General features: G+C 35.5%; 1 protein-coding gene across 1 annotated transcript in view; it reads right to left on the bottom strand.

The window, feature by feature from the left end:
* Positions 1-21,997, bottom strand: part of MET (MET proto-oncogene, receptor tyrosine kinase) — a 153,691-nt gene that overhangs the window by 101,499 nt on the left and 30,195 nt on the right. The window contains exon 2 of the mRNA XM_027845025.1: positions 20,301-21,511. Within this exon, the coding sequence (XP_027700826.1) occupies positions 20,301-21,497 (1,197 nt within the window). The 5' untranslated portion in view covers positions 21,498-21,511. The remainder of the gene's footprint in view (positions 1-20,300; positions 21,512-21,997) is intronic.

Raw genomic sequence — 21,997 nt, 5'->3', positions numbered from 1 at the left:
AGAATGATGGGTCGCTCAACAGAAGAGAGAGGTTTGGAAGAGGGATGGGTTTGGAGGGAAAGATAATTAGTTCTGTTTTCCACATGTTGATTTTGGAGATGTCACTGAGACATCTAATTGGAAATGTCCAATTGGCAGTTGGTGATGTTGGCCTGGAGCTCACAGTAGAGACTAGATATATAGATCTGTGAGTTATCTACACAGACATGACTTAGGAAGAGTATGCATGTGATTAAGAAAAGTTGGCCACTTTTTCCAGTGGTACTTTTCAAATTATAGTTGCCTTTGAATAATCCTTATGAATATATTTTTACTTACTGTAAGTAGCATATTAGAACCACAAATGCATTCACATTGAATGAATCATTGGATTTAACATATCCTATTTTAAGGTTTTCTTTTTTATTCAATTCATTTTGATATTCTGAAGCTTTTGGAGCCACCCAACTTGGTCTGATACTCTCTTTTAATACTGTACTTTAAAGAATATGCAGAGGCCTGAATCTTCTCTCATTATTGATTTTATTAAGAAAAAATAAATCTTTACCTTGTTCTCCTTCTTGAGGTTCCATGTACCTCTAACAGACGAAGTATTGGCTCAACCAGATCCCCTGTATTCAAATTCTTTTCAACTTAAAGGAACATCAATACCTCTGTCCTTGTAATTACAGACTAGAAAGCAGCAGATGTAATGGCCTTTCTGACATGCAGGCACAAGTTTGAGCATTGAAGATTAAATGCCTCTTCTTCTCAACCTTTGTCTTTTCTTTGGCAAAGGACAGCTTCTTTCCTGACTAATGAAGAGTGAATGTAAAGAAATATGAAGTTTCCTTTCAGTTCACAGAAAAATCCTCATACATCTCTCTTTTTTTTTCCACATGCACTATAAGTCTTCCTTATTTATGGCCAAAATACAATTTTATGGTATTGTCATTAAAATTTAAAGACACATTTATACTTGTGGTAGGTTTTTTCATGGGGTGGGGTGAGGAGATTATGTAGTCATTACAGATTGTAGGTTTTTTTTTGTTGGAAAGAAGGCTTTTCAATTCAATAAAAACAAATTTTTATTGAGTGGCTACTATGTTCAAGGTACTGTTAGACACCATGTGGGTGGGACTACAAAGAAGACTTATTCATTTCTTTCCTTCTATAAGTTTTATGCATATTTTAAAGTGCATAAATATGGTTAAAGTGAGATAGAAATACAAACTCTATGGACAGGGATAAAAAAAATTGCCTACAAGGTAAAACATCTACAGAAACTAATTTATCAAGCTAACATATACCTTTGGGTCCCTCAAAAAATCTGGTCTTCATTTTTCATTTACTCTGAACCACATGTATTTCATGTGTAATTCTTTAAAAATCGATGCAGTTATACAAAGTAAACAGAAGTAGAAAGTATGTGTGTATATTATATATATATATATATATATATATATATATACTTGGCATTTAAGTCTCAGATATTTTGGGTTTATTACTTGTTCTATGGTTTTGATTATTTAAGAAAGTTATACAACATGCTCTAAGTTTTGTACTACCTTTTCATTGTTGCATATATTGGTATATTTGTCGACGGCATAGAAGTATCGACCAAGGAGAGATGAGATTAAGACAGGAGGGAATCCCCATTAGTGTAAGAGATGTAACTTTGGAAAAGCAAGAGTAGAATTTCTAATTATAACTTATTATTAGTTCCAAATAGAATCTTATTCAACTCTGAAATTTATGCATTTTTCTCTAGTTACAAATTTACTAAAAATATAGACAAATAAAATTGGGAAAATGACAGTTTAAACTAGTCTTAATATTATAAACAAGAACTCTTGCAGATGAATTGAAGTTCAACTTATTCAAAAGATTTATTAGTGCCTATTATAGGCAAAGCATTGTTCTAGGTATTAAGGATTTAAAGAAAAAATAAGAAAAGTTCCTGCCCTCAAGAAACTTATGATTTGAGTCACAGCAATACTTTTGGACTTTAATTTTATCAACATTCAATAAAATGGTGTTCATAACTGATGAACTTTAGAAGCTAATAGAAAACAGATTCGGTCTTCTGCCGAAAGACCAACATAGTGATATATGAAGAGGCTTATCACCAGTAGATTGACCAAGAGGTGATGAATTCTATAATCATGGAAACCTATGAAACAAATAAACATTTTAAAAATAGCCCTCAGCTCTGTTGGAGCCCTATCTTCTTCCACAGTACTGGTGGCAGGATCTTGGAAATTTGTGTTACACTTGACACAATTTTAAAATCATTAAGGAATAATTTATAAGATCTTTCATGAAGAAGAAAATAGCAAAAGGAATGGAATAAATAGATATTATTAATGTCCCCAAAAGACAACTAAAGGAACACCAATAACTACTGATCTATATATAATTTTTCTTTTTTTTTATAAAATTTTATGGAAATAATATACATGTATATCAAACATAGCAACGGTAAAAGTGAAGCAAAAACCAGGAAGGAAAAATACCAAAATGAAAAACAAGAAGGGAGGAGGAAGATTTTTCTTGCAGTTCTCCACCTACCCCATCTTCATAGTAACATAATTGACTGAGAGACCCAGAGAATCCTTGTGACACCAGCTGTGTTTACTATTTGTTAATTAACAACAGCAACAACAAAAAGCATTTGATTTGGTAGATCAAAAGGCAGCCTTCAAAGCACTCCTCTAATAAGTAATGTCTCATGCATATGCAAAGGTCGCGGGCAGGAAATTCTGTTTTATGACCCTTAGGTTATCAATTTCAAACAAGGTATAAAACAGAGAGACACATGTTTGCCATAGGTGTTTGTCACTGCCATGGAGGATGTCCTAGGAATAACGAAATAATACTTTGTATAGAAGATTAGTTTCTCTAGTTGTTTCTGTTTTTTGATGATATTGTTCTGATAGCATCAAGGCTTAGAATATTATTCATGATTATTCAAAAGAGATTAGTCTAATAATTCTTACAAGAAAAACTAAATGGATTGCTCGGATTATAACGTGAAGTTGAATTGCCATTCCATTGCGATAGCTCATCGGTATATGTGTCTGCAGAGAGACAATGAGCTAGGCCAGATCAACAGGAGGAAGTGAATGGGATGAATTGTATTAGAACAAAACTAATCCTTAGCATAAAGATCCACCTTTTTTTAAAACACAAATGTTCTCCCAGTCAAATTGTATGGTTGCTCATCTTGAAACACCATACCCTGAAAATCAAAGTTACGGATGATCCAAAGGGCAATGGTGAGAATAAGTAAGCTATAGAATATTTCCAGCGATGACCTGTGTTCAATAAGTGATATAGGAGAGATCACTGAGAAAATGTATGATTGGGAAAGGAGGTGAGGTGATCTTACGGTGGGAGAAAGGATGAGAGATGGAAAACCCATATATGTGTTCCACTGGTACCCATGAAATGCAAAATGATTCATCCAGTACCAGATGGATCCTCTTTGTGTCACCTATAGAAGAACACGGACAAGAATTACATAAGATGAGGAGGTAAGGATGGGTTCCAATCTGCACCAATGGAGAGAATACTCACACTGATGAACTCACAGATCCATTTATTTATTGAACTAGAAGAAGGAAACAGCATTGGAGCTGTAGGTTTTAGTCTTTATTCTGAAACTAACTAAATATATGACCCATATCCTCTACAGCCTTGTAGGTTTTGTCTGTTTTAGAAACAACGACAATTGCAGCAACAGCCCTTCCCTTGATTCTGCCATGCTTTGAAGCCATCATCCCACTTCTCTCCTTTCTCTCACTGCTAAATTTCTAGGGAAGGTGGAGTCTTCACTCACTGCCTCTGCTTCCTTACCACTCACATGCTTGTTAACCTGACTTTTGTCAGTCCGACTTTTGTTCCCCCTACTCTCCTGGAACACATCTTTCCAATGCCAGTAATGACCTACTTGTTGCTATATCAGAGAGTCAATTCTTGCCTCATCCTCCTTGACCTTCCTGCCACATTTAACACGGTTGACTAACCGTTCCTTATTGATTTCTTGCCTTCATTAAAAGTGAATTTTAAGTTTTTCTCCCACTTATTTGGCTGCTTGCTCTCTGTATCTTTTGCTTGATGTTCCTCTTTCTTTGGCCTCTAAAATGTGTGTACCTTCCAAGGGTTGGTCTTTCACTTTCTTCTTTTTCTCTTCTCTATGCTATTACTCTGAGTGACCTTAGGGTTTTAATAAATTTATCTAAGCAGATTACTCCCAAATTTTTAAATCTACCTTGTACCAGTCCCATTTCTCCAGAAATCCTGTACTCTATTTCCAACCACCTGCTTTATATTTCCATCAGTATGCTTCACTGGCATCAGAAACTCAACATATACAAGACTGAACTCATCTTCCTCCACTCTTTCACACTGGCCCCTCTCCCAACTTTTGTATTTTTGTTTATGATACCGTCGTATTTTCCATTTCTCAGATTCACAATTCTGGAGTACTTTCCCTTCTCCTTACTCCACAATTCCATGATATATCCTATAGATATTACTTCCACAGTATCTTACTTCCATCCTTTCTTTTCCAATCCCACTACAGCCATCTTAGTCCTGACCTTCAACTCTTATCACCTAGGGGTGGGAAACCTGTGGCCTTGAGGCCACATGTGGCCTTCTAGATCCTTAAGTGAGGCCTTTTGACAGAATCCAAATTTTACAGAACAAATATTTTTAATAAAAGTCTAGATCCTAGACCCATTATAATAGCCTCCTAACTAGTCTTCCTACTTCCTCTCTATTCTCTCTCCAATCCATCTTTCTGCTTCTGTCCAGGTAATTTCCTCATGTACAACTTGGATTATGTGACGTCCCTACTCAAAACCTCTAGGGCTTGGTTTCTCATTGCCTAGAGAAGTAGAAGCTCCTATCTCTGTCATTCGAGGCTTTCCACAATCTATCCTAACCCATCTTTCCAGCCTTATTTTATACTATCCTTCACATTTCATGTTCCAGCCATATTGTACTACTTTTTATTCCTTCCTGTTCTTCCCTCTTCCATCTCATTGCCTTTATATATTTCATCCCCTAGGCCTGAAATGGATTCTTTACCTCCCCATGTCCATCTCTTAATATAGATCTCCTTAGTGAAGTCTCCTTGGCCACTCACCCTTCCTACTCCAAATGTGAAAGAGATCTTTTTATTCTCAAGTGTCTCATGGAAATTTGCCTGGATCTCTTTATGTTTATTCCACCAGTTTCACATCAGAGTGTCTGTATTGTATCTATTTTTGTTTTCATGGTGGCAGGTTCAATGTATGTTGTACAGACTGGATCCTTAATGAATTGATTTGAGTGGAATTGACTTTGGGTATTGTACTTCACATTGTTCCCAAGTGAAAATTGGGTACTGGACTAAATAATCTTTGAGATGACTTTAGCTCTAAAATTGCATGATTCTGTGAAAATGGTGTCTTAGGATAAAGATGAAAAACTTGAAATAGACAACACTTATTAATTATTAGTAATATTCTTGACTATGTATTAAGTAAAAACATACTGCCTATTCTGAAATATTCCATTTTATGATAAACGTGAGCAAACCTCACACAACATCAATATGATTAAATAAACCTTTCCTCAAGGTCTTCTTCTAAAGATAAACATTCCATGTAACTTTTCAAATGTTGTCACTTTGGTCTTTTTCTCTAACAAATAAAAGGGTTAGGCTTCTGGCGCTTTCCTTAAATTAATAAGATAAGAGGACAAGCTTGTAATGTAATTAGTTAATACAAATTGAAAATATTTCACATTTCATTGCCAAGATAATTCTAAGAGTTATTTGTTTTTGCAATTGACTACTACTGCATTAGTACTTGTAATCTGCTCAGTGCATTAGCACTAAATACTATTGATTCAGCCAGAGGTAACAGACCAATTTAATCTTTGCATCTTTCCTATTCCCTATGCAGAGATTCACATACAGTTAAGTTAGTGGACTGATTGATAAAATCACATGTTAACCTGTTTAAAAGTTTAAGATTATATTGGAAATTTAAGTAATATTCAAAGTCACGCTTTTAGAGATTTGGAAGCAAATCAAGCATTGGCTATGTATTTCTAGATGATGAGCCAGAAAATTTAATTTCCATAATATCAATTCTAAGAAAAAATACTTTACAAATCAAAACTGACCTCAATTCATCCTTTTGTACCTAGGAATAGGATATGAAATATCATCCACCATTTTAATGTCCTCTGATTGATGGAAATTTTGCTGATTTAAACAGATGCCCAGACAATTGAAGCACTACTTTAGCTTCAATTCAGAATTTATTCATTATTTTATAGTTATATTATTCATGAACTGTTTTTCCTGAAATGTGAATGTTAAGCATGATTTAAAACTAACATTTATCCTATGCCAATATGCATTTGTTAAAACACTTTCTAGGCCTTTTACTGAAGGAATTAAACATATTTTTAAAAAACTGATATCAACTAGGCTTACTTCACTCACTCACATTTACCCTGTGAGGGGAGAGAAATGCAGCAAACTGTTTAATAAGGCAGAGCCATCCTTCTAGACTGGAAAGTGAAGACTTCTCTAAATTGCTAATATGCAAATGAAGCTACTTGGAAATTATAGTTAGAAAGAATATAATTAGCAAGTTGGAACATAGCCAGGATCCTGGAGTTACCATCTTTACTTTTATGAAAAACACAAAAGAATTTTTAATGGTTCAGGAATAGTTGAGGCCTTGGTTTCACTCCACATATAAATGTAATATTTTACCATACCTCACTTACTTTAGAGATCGCTTCCCCATTGAAGACCATACCTGGGCCCTGAATCACTTCTGACTCATGGGGAAGCGTGTGATCAACATTTCTACCAAACAATGAATAACACAGAGTTGGAAATTCTTGTTAGGCCTTTTAATTCAAGCATGAAAGATTCTTGTTTCTCTTGTGAGAAACGATAGGGTCAGATTCAAAGCCCTGTGACCAATAGATTAGAACACCTCAACATGAGTAGAAGTGATAACTTATATTTATATAGTGCTTTTGTGGCTTGGGAGGTGCATTTCTCACAGCAACCCTTTGCAACAGGTAATGGAAGTATTATCTGATTCTACAGACGAGGAATCTGAGGCTCTGTGAGGCTAAGTGATTTGCCCGTGGTCATGCAACAGTATTTGAGACAGGATTCAAACTCAGGTCTCCTGATTATAAATCTAGTACTCATTCCATTATATAACACTGATTCTCATAAGTAGGAATTATCATTAGAAAGAATTTAATAAACAGTCTGGAATACAGCTAGGATTATGGAAACACAAAAAGTTTGTGCGGGAAGGCTACAGTGTAGTTAATAGTCTGGATGACCCTTTACTGCCTAGATTGTCTTTAAATGGACTTGGATCTATTTTAAGTTAAATGAAATTCCTTGAAATAATAATTGTTCAGAAAAAAGTCTGGCATAATTCAGGTATTCAAATAAGCCAACTTTAGCCATGTCTCAAAATTACTGTGTTTCATTGCTTAAAATTTTGTTATGCATCAATGAATATGTAAACAGATTTGTAGCATTATTGCATTTTATATTCAGCTAAGGGCAATGAAGACTTCATCTTCAAAATTCAGAGTCCCTCAAAATTCCATGAGTTTTTAAGTCTATAATGGAAGTAAAAGAAAAACTATACCAGCACTGGGATCTTTATTTTTAATATTTATTAAAATGACCTTCATAGTTGACTTCCATTCAGATTCTGGTTAATTTGAAAGTCTTGAGTCATGAACATCTCATTTTTGGCCATAACATGTTTCTCACAAGCACTTATTACATTAGTCGACAATGTAATTCTACTGCAGCCTTCTTCTTTGATTCAATGTTGAAGGATCATAAGAAGTCATAAGTAATAAGTCACAAGTAAAAATAAACCATACGTAAGACATTATTATAAAGAGGTTCTTCTGGTCCTTATAGAAGCAAAGTCAAATACATGCTGACCTGATAATGAATTTGGTGCTGTTATAGCAAGTCAGGTTAGATATCTAGTATGTTTATATTTTTAGATCATACAGCTTATTTCTGAAGACATTAAGAATGAAGAATTCAAAATGAAAGCAGAATAGTTAATTCTCAATTATCCATGCTAATGGGAGATGTGGTTAACACAAATCAATGTAATCTATAGGTAATCCAAAACTTTACTTTATGTAATAGTTTCAAATTTTCCACAATACACACAATTTAAATAGACAATATGGTGGCCACCGTGTTCTCCTTCTAATACTGTGTTGGTAATTACTATTGAACAATAAAATAGGCTAAACAAGGGTTAAGGTAGAATTGGGGAGGGGGGAAGAGTAAATCTGTAATTTTCATAAAAAAGAATGGTAGTCCTAGAAGAGTTCTTTTACAGATGAGGAATGTGAAGCTTCAGCAAGGCTAAATAAAATGTCAGCGGTCCCCCAGTCAATTATACTAGACCTCAGTCTCTTGACGCCCAGTCCAGTGCTCTCTCTTCTGCAGCCTTCTTTTCCCCCAGAAAGCCTCCAAGTGACTCAAGGAATCACAGAATTTTAGAACTGAAAGAGTCATAGATCAGAGGACTACAAATTTGGAGCTGGAAGGGAACTTGGAGATCACTGAGTCCAACCCCCTCATCTTACAATTGAATAAAGGGAAGCACAGAGATGGATGTTAAGTAACTTGTCACAGGACACCCAGCTATTGAATGTCTGGAAAATACAGATATGGACACACATGTCTGTCTTGAATAGATGAATGGAGATGAAAATTAAGTAACCTCTCCTGGGTCACATAATTATTAAGTGTCTTGAAGAAGGTCTTCCTGCCTCCAAGTCCAGTACCTTATCTATTATACTATGTTGCTTTTCTGTCCCTGATACACTTTCCCTTACCCCTCAAACTCATTCATACAATGCTTACACCTATGGTTCACTCACATGCAACCTCAACCTCCCCATTCCAAACATGCAGTTTCCCAAGTTCAAATATACCAGAATACTCAAACATAACCTTTACATGTGATTTCTGCTTTAAAGCTCAGTATTTAAAAATAACATGTCATATGGAGCTTCTAAGAAGGAAAGGTGGTGGAATGAAGTCAAATAGACAATAGACAAATAGACAATGGTAATCGTTCTGCATCTGGGAATCACTGGTCTAACTAAAACAACACATGGTACAAAACATACATATGACTTTTCAGCTCCATAAGAATATTCCAGTGAGGAAACACCCTTCACCAATGGAGACAGCCACTGCAACCACTTAGATAAGACCTAAAGAATTGTCTAAGGCATACATAGGTTAAATGACTTGCCAAGGGTCATATAGCTATAAAGTATCTGAGGTAGGAAACCTAGTGTTCTTGACTCCAAACCCAGTACTGTATTTACCAGTTCATGTTATCTCTATAATATTATAGTGAACCGAGTATTAACGTAATACATTTCAACTTAGGAAAAAAGATCAAATATTAATCATACAGAAATAAGGATATTTTTTTCATGTAAGATTGCTGCCTTTATAGCTGTTAAGTTTTGAATGTGACTCATATTTTTGGGTTTTAGAAAACTGCCTAAAATTAAGAATGAAAAATTCTTGATGGTATTTTTTCATGTAATAGTATATCTCTTATTTCTGGGCACAATAAATAGAAAGAATGAAATCATGTTGCACATTTTTCATCACTAACATAAAATCCATTTTCTTAAGAGTGCCAGATTGTTTAACTGAGCTACATCCAACCATTATAATTATAAGGATATGTTATCTTTAATATCGCCAAAAATTAGCAGCTCAAATGGTGTGAGTGACTATTGTTACATGACCTATAAGGAGTTATTTATCTTTGCTTATTTTATTAAATATCACTAGACATCCCCTCAAGATGAGAGATCAATAATGGATCTTGTGGTTTCCCGATGGAAGGCTGCAATTATTTTCTTCCATTACAGCTTAAACATAACCTAATTTTACCCATCTATCATCTTTATAATAATAATAATAAAGAAACATCACCATATGTTTATTTTCTTGTCTCTTCCTATTCTTCCTTGTTCACCTTTTTTTTGAATGTATTCCCTTCCAAAACTATTTTAATTTATTTTGCTTTTTTCCTTTGACAGGACAATAGGAATAACCAATTAACTTTGGCACCCACTGAAATACTCAGCTTGCATTGCGGTAGAAAAAACTACTTTAATTTTCCTTTATATTGGAACAAAGTTGGACATTTTGGATTAAAGTATGAACAGAATCTACATGCAAGGAAGCTAGCATGGAAAAAAAAACCTTGCATTTTATTAAACAATATCTACCTCATTAACAGCTACACATATGAATGCAAAGATATGGGCAAAAACATTCAGCTTGAATGCCTTTTTTTTTTTTGGTTGGGAGCAAGGGGAAGGGAAGAGAACAATTTTGTGATTATATCTGCTAGTTTGGTGGATAACCATGTAGGTACATCTTCTCTTCCCCTAGCCTTCTTTTTCCTCCTGTCCTCTCCCCTCCTCTCTGCATTCAACATTGCCCTGATGTCTCACTGTAGTGATGATGCATCCTGAAAAACTGAAAAAAAACAGTACAGAGAAAATCCTGATAGATCCTGTCAACCAGGAAATGCTTTGTAAACTGGACCCCTGATAAACTGTGTACCTGTTGTCTGAGGACTGGCCTGGCTAAAGTTTGAAAAAGGTTCATGAGCAGAAGTAGGGCTATTGGTGATTGATTCTTTTTGACATGAGAACTCACTAAAACTAAGTTATTGAAGATTTGTGATCTGTGTTAGTTAAGCCACAAAATAAGGGATCCTTGAAGTGTTAGAAGAATAGTCTTAAGAGGGATGCCCACAAATCAACTGCTATTGGGGGAAATTAAGCACATTGAAAGAAAGAGGCATCAAGCGAATCAGGAATCACCAAAGGCCAACAGAACACAAGTCTCCTATTTCCATAAACTGGTCCTATGCACTAAACATGAATTTCTTTTTGCATAATTATGTCAATACTTCAGAATTCTATGATTTCATTCTTTGTGGATCTGAAATAGATAGCCTTGAGTTGCTTTGACTGAAAAAAAAAATGATCACCTGGAGGCCTAGCAATTGATGAGCTTCTCTGAATTTAGCTAGGCTGATCATTGGAACAAAAGGCATGTGTTTTGCTAGACCTGTTCTTGAAACCTTTTGAGCTTGGTAGCACCAGCTAGCACTTGTACCCTGTTGGATAAATCTTCGAGAATCCAGGGTCACCTATACAGCATCAGGAAGCATCAGGGTAGTGCTTCCTTATTATTACTTTATATTTGGTATTTAATCATCTGTGTATATGTTGTTTCACTAGCAGTAGAACACAAGAGCTCCTTGAGAATAGCAGAGCAAGAATATCATCACTTCTGTCATTGTAGCCTCAATGTCTAGCATGGGGCTTGGCATACTTGTTAATGCTTATTGAACTAAATGAAACTGAATTATATAAAATAAAATAAAATGTTTATCAAAATAACCAAATTCCTTAAGAATATTTTCTAGGCATAGACCTTTATCCATTTTGAAGATATTTATAGAGAAAAACCTTGATTAACTGAAATGCTTGGAGACTTTGGTGGTTAACTGAATTTTCTAGTTAATGAGAATTACTTCAAGATTCCTTTTGCTTTCAACTTGTTGAAAATCTTTTCAAAATGCATTAGTCCATTTCCCTGTATTAGTGATATAACATACATCAGATAATTTAATCTTTCTTTGATGATTGGGAAGCTCATAATGCCTCAGAGTCAGCATTTAACATTGATTCTCATTGCAGAGCAATTTAAATGTTGAAGATTGGACAGAATGTATACTGATCCTAGGCTGTTTATTGCCTCAGATTAAAAAAAAAAAAAGAACGACCCAACAATCATCATCTTATTTGCCTATGATTTAACTCTTTCTCAAAGTGCTTTGTTAGGACAGTGCAGTGATTGGGGAACAAGGTATAAGCAGAAGTGAGGAACAAGAGGTGAGGTTAATTGAGGGTTATTGTTAATTAGTATGTGATTAAGATTTTAATATATTGCTGATAGCATTCTTGTCAACTCATCCATCTTCTTATTCTCAGATTAGAAAAGTATTTCCTCTTGATCTTACCCTCTTTTACCTTCCCCAGATGATCATTTCAACTATCCTCCCCCTTATCTAATCTTCAATCTCTCCCTTTCTATTGACTCCTCTGCTACTTACAAATAAGCTCATTGCTTCCACCTTTAAAACACCCCCCCCCCATTTAATACCATCCCCACTAGCTGTCCTATAATATCTATCCTCCCTTCTTGGCTAAGAAGGGGAAAGCTGCCTATATTAGGTACCCGCCATTTCCTCGCCTCTCACTTTCTTCTAAACTCTTTGCAATCTGGTTTCTGACATCATCATTCAACGGAAACTGCTCTCACCAAAGTTACCAAAGATTTCTTAATTATCAAATTAATGATCCTTTTTTTCCCACTCCTCATCCTTGACCTCTCTGCAGCATTTGACACTGTTGATAAGCTCCTCCTTCTGAATTCTGTCCTCCCTGAGTTTTCATGTTCTCCTTTTATTTGTCTGATTACTCCTCATTTTCTTTGCTGGATCTTCATCTATGTTTCTCTCACTAATTGTGGTTGTTCCTCAAGACTGTCTTACACTCTCTTTTGTTTTCTCTATTCTCTCTTTACTTTCTCATTTGAGAATCTCATTGTATTCAAGGGTTTAATTATTGTTTCTGTGCATGTGATTACCAGATCTATATATTCAACCCTAGACTCTCTCCTAAACTACACTACCAATTGCCCCTCAGAAATTTCAAACTATATCTTTTGTAGGCATGAACAACTCAACATCTCCTAAACAGAATTCATTATCTTTCCCACCAAACTCACCTTTCTCCTAAACTTCCCTATTACTGTCCTTCCAGTTACCCAGGCTCACAACCCGAGTATTATTGATCCTTCCTTCTCATCCCACATATCCATTCAATTGCCAATGATTGTGATTTCTTTCTCTAGATCATCTTTCACACAAATCCCCTTCTTTCTATTCATACAACCACCACACTTATTTATGTCCTCATCACCTTCTAGTTGGAGTACTTTATGAGCCTTATAATTGGCCTCCCTGTCTCAAATCTCTTCCTACTCCAATCCATCTTCTACATGGCTACTAAGCTTATTTTCCTGAAGTATAGGTCCGATAGTGTCACCAGCTGCCTCAACTCAATAAACTCTGTAGCTCTCTATTATCTCTAGGATCAAATATAAATAAACCCTCCTGTCGTTTAAAGCTTCTCCCAACCTGCTCCTTCTGTCTAGTTTTCCAACATATTCTTATTCTTCATGAACTCTGTAGTTCAGTCATACTGGCCTACATGCTTGTCCTCACACATATATACTCCATCTCCCATCTCTTTGCCTTCATACTGATGGTTCCCCATGCCTGGAAAATGTTCCCTCCTCAACTCCATCTAAGAGATGAGTATCTCAACATAGAGCCAAAGTACCACCTCTTTGCCCAGTTCTCTTAGCTGCTAGTTAGTGCCTTCTCTTTTGTGGTTTTCTTCTACCTACCCCGTATCTTACGCATGGGTTTTGGGGACATATTGTTTTCTTATCGGAATGTAAGCTCCATGAGAGCAGAAACTTCTTTTTCCCTTTGCTTTTCATCCCTAGCACTTAGCATACTGCCTGGCAAACAGTTTAATAAATGTTTGTTGATTGATTAATTTCCTCCTTATCAGTCCACTTTGTGACAGCTGCTGCACTTGGATCAGCTGGATGGTTATGCTAATTTGGGTCATAAAGGTTCAAGCACCATGGATGTGATCAGATAGGTCAGATCAATTATTATAAAGCCACATTGCTAGGTAAGGAATAAGAGGGGGATGTGGCAGGGTAGGGTATTCTGAGGCAGTGTCCAGAAAGTCTACAGGTAGGCATTCCTGTTAGGGGCAGAACAATTAATGCCACATAGCTTTCTGAACCATGTCTCCCATTGCTCCCCACTCCACCCCCTCTTTCCCCGTTGTGGCAGCAGACAACAAGGTTACAGAATAGTAGCTGCCCCAACAGCTGTCTATAATCTTTCAAACTGCAGCATTTAGCTCTACCCTAGCTACATATCCAAAGGGTTCTTATTCTGTCCAGGCACTCTGATTTTCAGTGTCTTCCAGACTCAGCACCTTCCCCAGATAGAAAGAAGCCCTGAGCTTTCTCTCAATTACTTTTTCCTCTTTTAAACTGTTGGGCTGAGGCTCTATTCCTAAAGAACCTGCAACAACAAACTACAAAAGCTGAAGTAATACAGCACCAGAATCCCCATTGTGCCAGTGCCTAACCATGGATCAAAGAATCATAAAATATTCCAATATGTTCCAATTAGGAACATCTTATGATGAACTTAGAAGCCAAAGGAAGTGAATCCCAGAGCAGTTAAATGATTTGCTAAAAGTTCTAAGTAGCAGAAGTGAATTTTGAACCTGGATACTTTGACCTTAATGGTGCCTCTTACACGTGATAGACACCTAATAAATAACTGTTGATTACTTGTTTTGATTGACCTTAAATTGGCTAAAATATTTTCAAAAAAGTGTGAATTCATGACCCCAATAATGATGACACCTTTGCCTATGGTTCTCTGACATCAAATGTACCATCCTTGGGGAAGTGATCCCAGTGATGTGAAGCTCAGGAAGCAGAGAAATAAACTGATTTGGCAAGTCAGGGAAGTAAGAATAGAGGAAGACTTGGAAGGGAAGTGGGTTATGGCAGAGTTTAAAATGTTTGGTAAAGTATTGGCAATCCTTCTTATATACCTTTCATTTATGTCCACACAATATCTGCACATATATGTATATACAAAATAAATAAAAGAGTTTTTTGGGGGGGCTTTAGCTTATACAAACATATAAACACAATACAGCATCAGGAAAAAAAGAAGAAATGTGATCCATAAAGGCTCGTCAGAGCTTTGATTTTCAGTATTATCTAGAAACTATGGTGTATTAGGCCTATTATACATTTGACTAGTAGACATTCTGGCATTAGTTAAAGGAGAGTTTGATGACAATAAGGCACTATAGTTAACATTAAGTGGATACATACTAAGGCATTTTGTTTGTATTTCTAGGAAATTGATACCTATGGTTACTCCTAAGTAGCATATAAATACATATACAATACACATGTTTATTTTTATATTATTATATATTATACTATTTATATTATTTTTAATTTTTATATTTATGTAAATATAAAATATGTTTAGGGATAAGATTTTGTGATTTCAATATGCAGTTTTTACAAGATATTCTAAACATAGATTCTGTTAAGCAGTGTCACTCAGGAGAGGACTGTTCTGTTGTTGGTGGTGGTTTTTTTATTCATATTAATCAAATGTACAGCAGTAGAATTCAGAGCTGCAGTAGTGCAGATGAATGCCTGAGTGGATGTTGCATAATTAAAAATCAAATCAGGAACAGAATGACTTCTGCACCTGCAATTCCAATCACTTCACAACCTGCTCCATGGTTTACTCAAAGAAGAAGAGGAAGGGAGTAAGAGCGTAATGCTTCAATTCTGAGACTATCAGCTTCTTGAAGACCGCTCCTCATAGTGTCTACATCTCAGGAGAGGCTGCTACTTGTCACCATAGCACTGAGTGCCATCATCTTCACTCCAGTTACAATCAGTACAGGTTGTACAAAATTGCCTGAGCAACATTAGACTTAGAGGAGATGTATCATTTCAACAGGTGCATTTCCAGGTGAAGATCTCTACACAACAAAGGCCTTATATTCTAAATTTACTAACTAAACAATTGTAAAACTGTCCAATTGAACTGAGGACAGTCCTTGCAAAGAAGGGTTACAGAGCAGCTAGGTGGCGCAGTAGAAAGATCACTGGCCCTGGAGTCAGGATGACCTGAGTTCAAATCTGGCCTCAGACCAAACACTTGACACTTACTAGCTATATGACCTTGGACAAGTCACTTAACCCCAACTGCTTAAAAAAAAAGCAGGGTTAAAATATATGTTTGTGGTTTGGCATGCCATTATCCTCTGTGTCCATTGATCTGGATTGATAAAACTTGTGTTGTGCTGTAATTTTTTTTTGGTTTTTATTTGATTTTTAAATTAAAAAAAATATTTATTTGTTTTTAGTTTTCAACATTCACTTCTATAAGATTTTGAGTTCTAAATTTTCTTCCCTTCCCTCCATTCCTCCTTCCCCAAGACAGTGTGTGATCTGATATAGGCTATATGTGTACAATCATATTAAACATATTTCCACATTAATCATATTGTAAAAAAGAATTAGAACCAAAGGGAAAAAACACAAGAAAGAAGCAAAAAAAGAGAGAAAATAGATGCTTCAATTCAGATTCCATAGTTCTTTCTCTGGATGTGGAGAATATGTTCCATCATGAGTCTTTTGGAATTGTCTTAATATTTATATTTCTGAAGAGTTCAAGTTGGTCATCTGTGCTATAATTCCTTAAAAAAATATTGATGGCTTTTGTTTTTATATAACCTGCCTTTTTGAATATATTCCTCCCCCTCTGTTATCCAGTGAGTCATCCCTCTTAACAAATATAAGGATAGCTAACCAACTAACCATGACATCAACTAAGTCTGACTATTGATGTCCCACAACCATAATTCCCTAAGAAGGAAGGGAAGTTGTGTTATAACTCGAATAGCCTTTGTTTCCATAGCATCTTTGACCAAGGATTTCAAAGTATCTGACAATTTTCAACTTTCAAAGACTTGACAGTATTTTAGAGACAAAGTAGAGAGTTTAAGTGACAAATCAGTCACAATAAACTGATGTTATAAAGTGAATAATAAACAATAATAAAATTATGTCTCTGAGTTCTTGGTCTAGTTATTCATATTTTATATTGCATCACAATTCTTGAGAATTTGAAGATAGAAGAGATTTCTTTTTTCTTATTTTGCTATGTGCCATTCTGTATAACTGTATGTTCGAATAACAAATGATCATTTAGCTAATATCCCAGAAAAATACAAGTACAAATCACTGCCATGAGGAAGGCCATTTGTCACACTTGATATTTTGCCACCTGCCTTGGTGCTATATGGAACAGTTTTTCATGTAGTTCCTTTCCAAACTGATTTGATTTCGGAAATTATTTTGTTTTTGTGAGTAAGACTTTACTGAGCATCTTCATTATAAAATGGAGTCTGGGGAATGAGTGTGATCTGGTTATTGGAAATATCTGATGGGTTTTTACATGGGTGTATATAAAAACAGAAAAGGTGAGATGTCTTAGTCTCATGAGGACTTCAACCTGAGACAGCCAAAGAATTATATCAAGCAGGCTTGTAGGGGAGACATAACAGATGGTTTAAAGGTATTTTGCTTTATGGAATTTTGCCAATGTAAGTTTGGCTTATTTTGTAAGGAGTATGTTGGCAAGCTCCATCTTGTTTCCCTCAATGTCTTCTGTGTAGTGAGCACTAATGCTTTTAGGTGTAGCTCATATAGAAGAAGTGACATTTGGAAATTTTTCCTGAAAGTAACTCTGTCTTGAATTTCACCAGACCCTGAATTTTATCAATTCCAAAAGGAACATCAACAGAGTCAAAGGATGTAGGGAGTTATTTAAGTTTATTTTGGAAAATCTCTAGGATAGATAAGTATTTTTACCTTGGAGATTAAAACCTTTAAAAAAGCAAATTATTTATTGTAGCAAGAGACCAAAAAAGGCTAAAGGGAGGTAAAGTCCAGCAAATGTTTTACCAGCCAGTAGCCATACTAGGCTCTCTAGCCCTCTATGGAATTCTTAATAATATATTTTCTTAAATAGAGGTTTGATCTCTCTCTCTCTCTCTCTCTCTCTCTCTCTCTCTCTCTCTCTCTTTCTCTCTCTCTTTCTCTCATCCATCTATCTATCTACTATGTATGTATGTGTTTGCATTTACAGTCATATAATAATGATAATTTTAAATCCTAAATCCAAATTTCTTTGTACCACACAATCAGAGAATCTCAGAGTTGGAAGGGAACCCATAGAACATCTAGTACAACCTGTGTTCAGAATAAGAATCCCCTCTAAAATACACCCCCCCCCAAGTGATCAGCTAGCTTTTTATCTAAAGTCCTCACAGGAGGGAAAAGCCATCACACTCTCCGCGTCTGCTTAGTTCTAGGCGTTAAGAAAGTCTTCCTTCCATCAAGCCTAAATCTACTTCTTTGCCACTTCAACCCATTTGTGGCTTCTAGTTCTTTCTGTTGGGACCAAGGGAACAGGTTCATTCTTTTCAAATATAGTGAAAGACAACCAACACATTCCCCCTAAGTCTTCTCCTTTCCCAGGCCTTTCAATCAATCCTCATATGATGTGCCATTAGCCACTGTAGTGGCTGTACTTTATATTCTCTCCAATTTTTAAATTTTCTCCCTAATATGTGGCACTAAGAAGTGAACACGGTGCTTCAAATGTGACCTAACCAGGGCATGCCCCTCACTTAAATCCAATTCACTGCACGTCATAGCATCACCTCCCTGTTGTCATGGTCCTCTTCGAGAATGAAGGACAAACAATAACAACAACCAGGTCATGTACAGTGGGGCTCTCATCTTCTTGGCTCTATACAACAAATGTCTATTAATGCAGTTTAAGATTGCATTAGCTTTTAGGGAGTCATATTACAACTCTCTTCTGACTCATATTGAGCCTGATTGTTTAACAGAACCCCCTGGTCTTTCTTTCCCCTGTGCATGAATTGCCTTCTAGCCATGCCTCCTCCATTCTTTACTTGTATAGTTTATTTGTTTTTGAATTCACATTCAGGATTCAATATTTATAACTATTCAACTTCATCTTGTTTGCTTTATTGTACTGTTCCAGACTGTTTACGTCTTTTTGAATTCCAGTTCTGTTATCCAATATATCAGCTGTTCCTCCTGATTTAATATCATCATTCTATACATTTGATTAATCATGCCTTTTATGATTTATAGTCTTTGATTAGACTGCTGCACAGAATGTATTCACTTGTCTAAGGTCACACAGCTAGTAAATAACCAAGGTAAAACTCAAACCCCAATCGTCTGATTTCAAATTTAATATTTATCCATATATTTTAACACTGCCTTTTGTTTCATTCCTGAACAGCTCTTATTATGAGGAAGTTTATTCTTATAATCAACGTTTATTGGTAAATGTCTAACAACCAGCTCACCACAAAACCAAATTATGCCCAATGCATTTTAAAATTCAATCTGTATTCTTATTATTCTTATTATTATGTTCTCCATTACTTTCTTAAATCTAGACGATCAACAAAACAATGAATCAAGCCCTAATTTGTAGCATTTGCCAATTTCTAAGGTATAAATGCTCACAATAAAAATTTAACAATTTGCTCCAGTTGGCTCAGCATACTTTGCCTCTCCTGTAATTTCTACCCATTGGTTCTTTTTTCTGCCTTCTGGAACTTAGCAGAACTTGTTGATTTCTTACTGAAGAAATCATGGACAAATCTGAATGGTACATGCCTAGACTTCTAGTTACTCATAGTAACACACACACAAATATATATATATGTGTGTGTATATATATACCCATGTATATGTATGTATACATATATGTATGTACACATACATATATACACATGCATACGCACATATATATGAGGTCACAATCCATGGAAACAAGCTGAAAGCAGAATTTTCTTTTCAATTTTCCTAAATTATTTAAGGAAATATATTGACTCATCTTTAAAATATATAATTAAATATATTTTCAGAGAGTTTTTTCTTAGTTAGCTCTTTTAATAATAAAGGCATGAATACAGAATTAATTCCATCAATAGGAGAAGGAGATTTCCAAAAGAATCTTTCCTCTTGTTTCTTTAAACCCCTAAGCTAATTTAATCATCTCCTTCTAAGTATTGCTCAGATCTTCAGACAGACTTCTACATTTCTGTTCATAAGAATCATTGTTTTATAGAGATTAAACTTCTGCAAATTTGACTAAATTACTAGCTACCACAGCTTATATGAGAAATTGCAGTACAAAAATATGAATTTAAATATTCTGTTTCTCTTCTCTTTCCCTCTGGGGTACACACATAGCTTTTCCCCAAACTATGTCTTAAAGGTTCTAATAAAAATTTCAAAGCAAACATTTTTTCAATATATTTACAAATTTTCAGTTGAATGAATGGCCATTTATTGATGCCCAAAGAGTTGATTTGATTTCCACATCAGTACTAGAATAAATTTGCCCCTCATAACTTGTAAATAAATAACTTACCCTATTAAAACAGTGCTTGTGATTGTTCCCATAAAAATGCTGAAGACATCTCACGTTATTTTTGTTCACAATTCTGTTGAAGAAATCATTTACAAATTTTATTGGGAATGCACAGACTGCTGATCTCTTGGTTGGTTCTGAAGAGTCTGGTTTACTTTGTGCAAATACTCCAAAGATAATGTCATCGTTGGGTCCAACACCTATTTGCCTAGCCAGATGTGCACCAGGCTTACTCACGTATGCAGCTTGTAGAACATTAAATACTTCTTCTCTTGTTGACCTCTTTCTTCTCTTTTCAGTAAGGATACATTCAAGAGGCATTTCCATGTATGAATGTAATCCAGAGTCAACTGAACAGAACCTGATTATTCTTGTGTGAAAAGTCTGAGACTCAAGAGTTTCTCTTTGGACTGTCAGAAAATAAATGAAGTCACTGCTTTCAAAGGCATGTATATATTTAATGGGGTAAGAATCTCGGAATTCAGGTAGAACATCAATATAGGATTGGTCTGTCAAAAACTTAAAACCATCTTGTGTTTCCTTTAGCCTCCTAACAGATATTGAATGTAAGGAATGATTAGGATAAGAAGAATTTATGGTATTGCCCACAAAGAAGTTAATAAATCGGGTTTTTTCCGTCAGCAGAACTTTGGTCCCTAAAGTGCTTACCACACAGTCAGGGCATTGGAGGGATTCCTCATCCACCTGTGGTGAATATATGCAATAAACTTTTGACTGTATATCAGCAGCATTATTGGACTGAAACACATGGCGCTGGCAGGTCCCTTGATTGACACTGCCACAACTAATCAGCTGGTCATCATAGTAGGTATCAATAAGCAAGGCCTTGTTGACATTGTCCTTCCAAACACTACCTGATAAGTTGGCTTTGGGACTACAATCTTGACATGGAGAACAAGCAGGGTGTTCCAGCACAGGTCCTGTCTTGTACTCAGAAACATTATGAAGATCTTCATTTAAGACATAAATCTTGTTGACTGCACCCAGGAAGATGTGGTGATTGTGAAAAACAGCATTCTGGATTGGAGTTTCTGCTATAAAGTTGGGAAGTAGATACTTCCTATTAACGTCCATCTCAGACTTGACTAGTGCTTCCTTACACTCTCCTTTGCAATTTGGCACCAAGGCAAACAGGAACATTATAATCCTGGGCATAAGCACAGTAGTGGGCTTCATTGTGAGATGCTTATCTGCCAAAACACATGCAAGACAAAAATTGTTTATGCTTCATTAGAAACAAAGGTAAGAACTGAAAGCAAAAATGAACAAAGTACCAAAAATGGAACTAAATCTGTAATTTTGTTTTGTTGAGGCAGAATGACTGCATGTAAAGATGCATTGTGTGCTGGACATGACTGTATAAAGCTTAATTTTGGATCTATTACCACAAACAATTAATTTTCCATTATGAGATACAAGTCAAGTTCTATATTAAAGACAAAGAAATACCAGTTAAATTAAACTTGCTTAATGATGAAAATAGTAAACATAGAAAATTCCTTTGTTGTTTTACTCCTTGTGACTTTAGTATCTGTGGTTAATGACTAGACTGATATTTAAATGTTCTCAGTCAAGTAAATGAATTGTGGTTAGGTTGGGTTTTTGTACCAGCATCTACATTATAATCTAGGTCACAGAATGCATTGTTTTTTTGGAAGTTTGAAGGGTTATTATGC

This window comes from Vombatus ursinus, unplaced genomic scaffold, assembly GCF_900497805.2.
Source record: "Vombatus ursinus unplaced genomic scaffold, bare-nosed wombat genome assembly UNPS02014946.1, whole genome shotgun sequence".
NCBI classification, from domain to species: domain Eukaryota; kingdom Metazoa; phylum Chordata; class Mammalia; order Diprotodontia; family Vombatidae; genus Vombatus; species Vombatus ursinus.
Note: the sequence above shows the minus strand (reverse complement) of the source record. Positions and strands in the feature narration are given on the sequence as shown.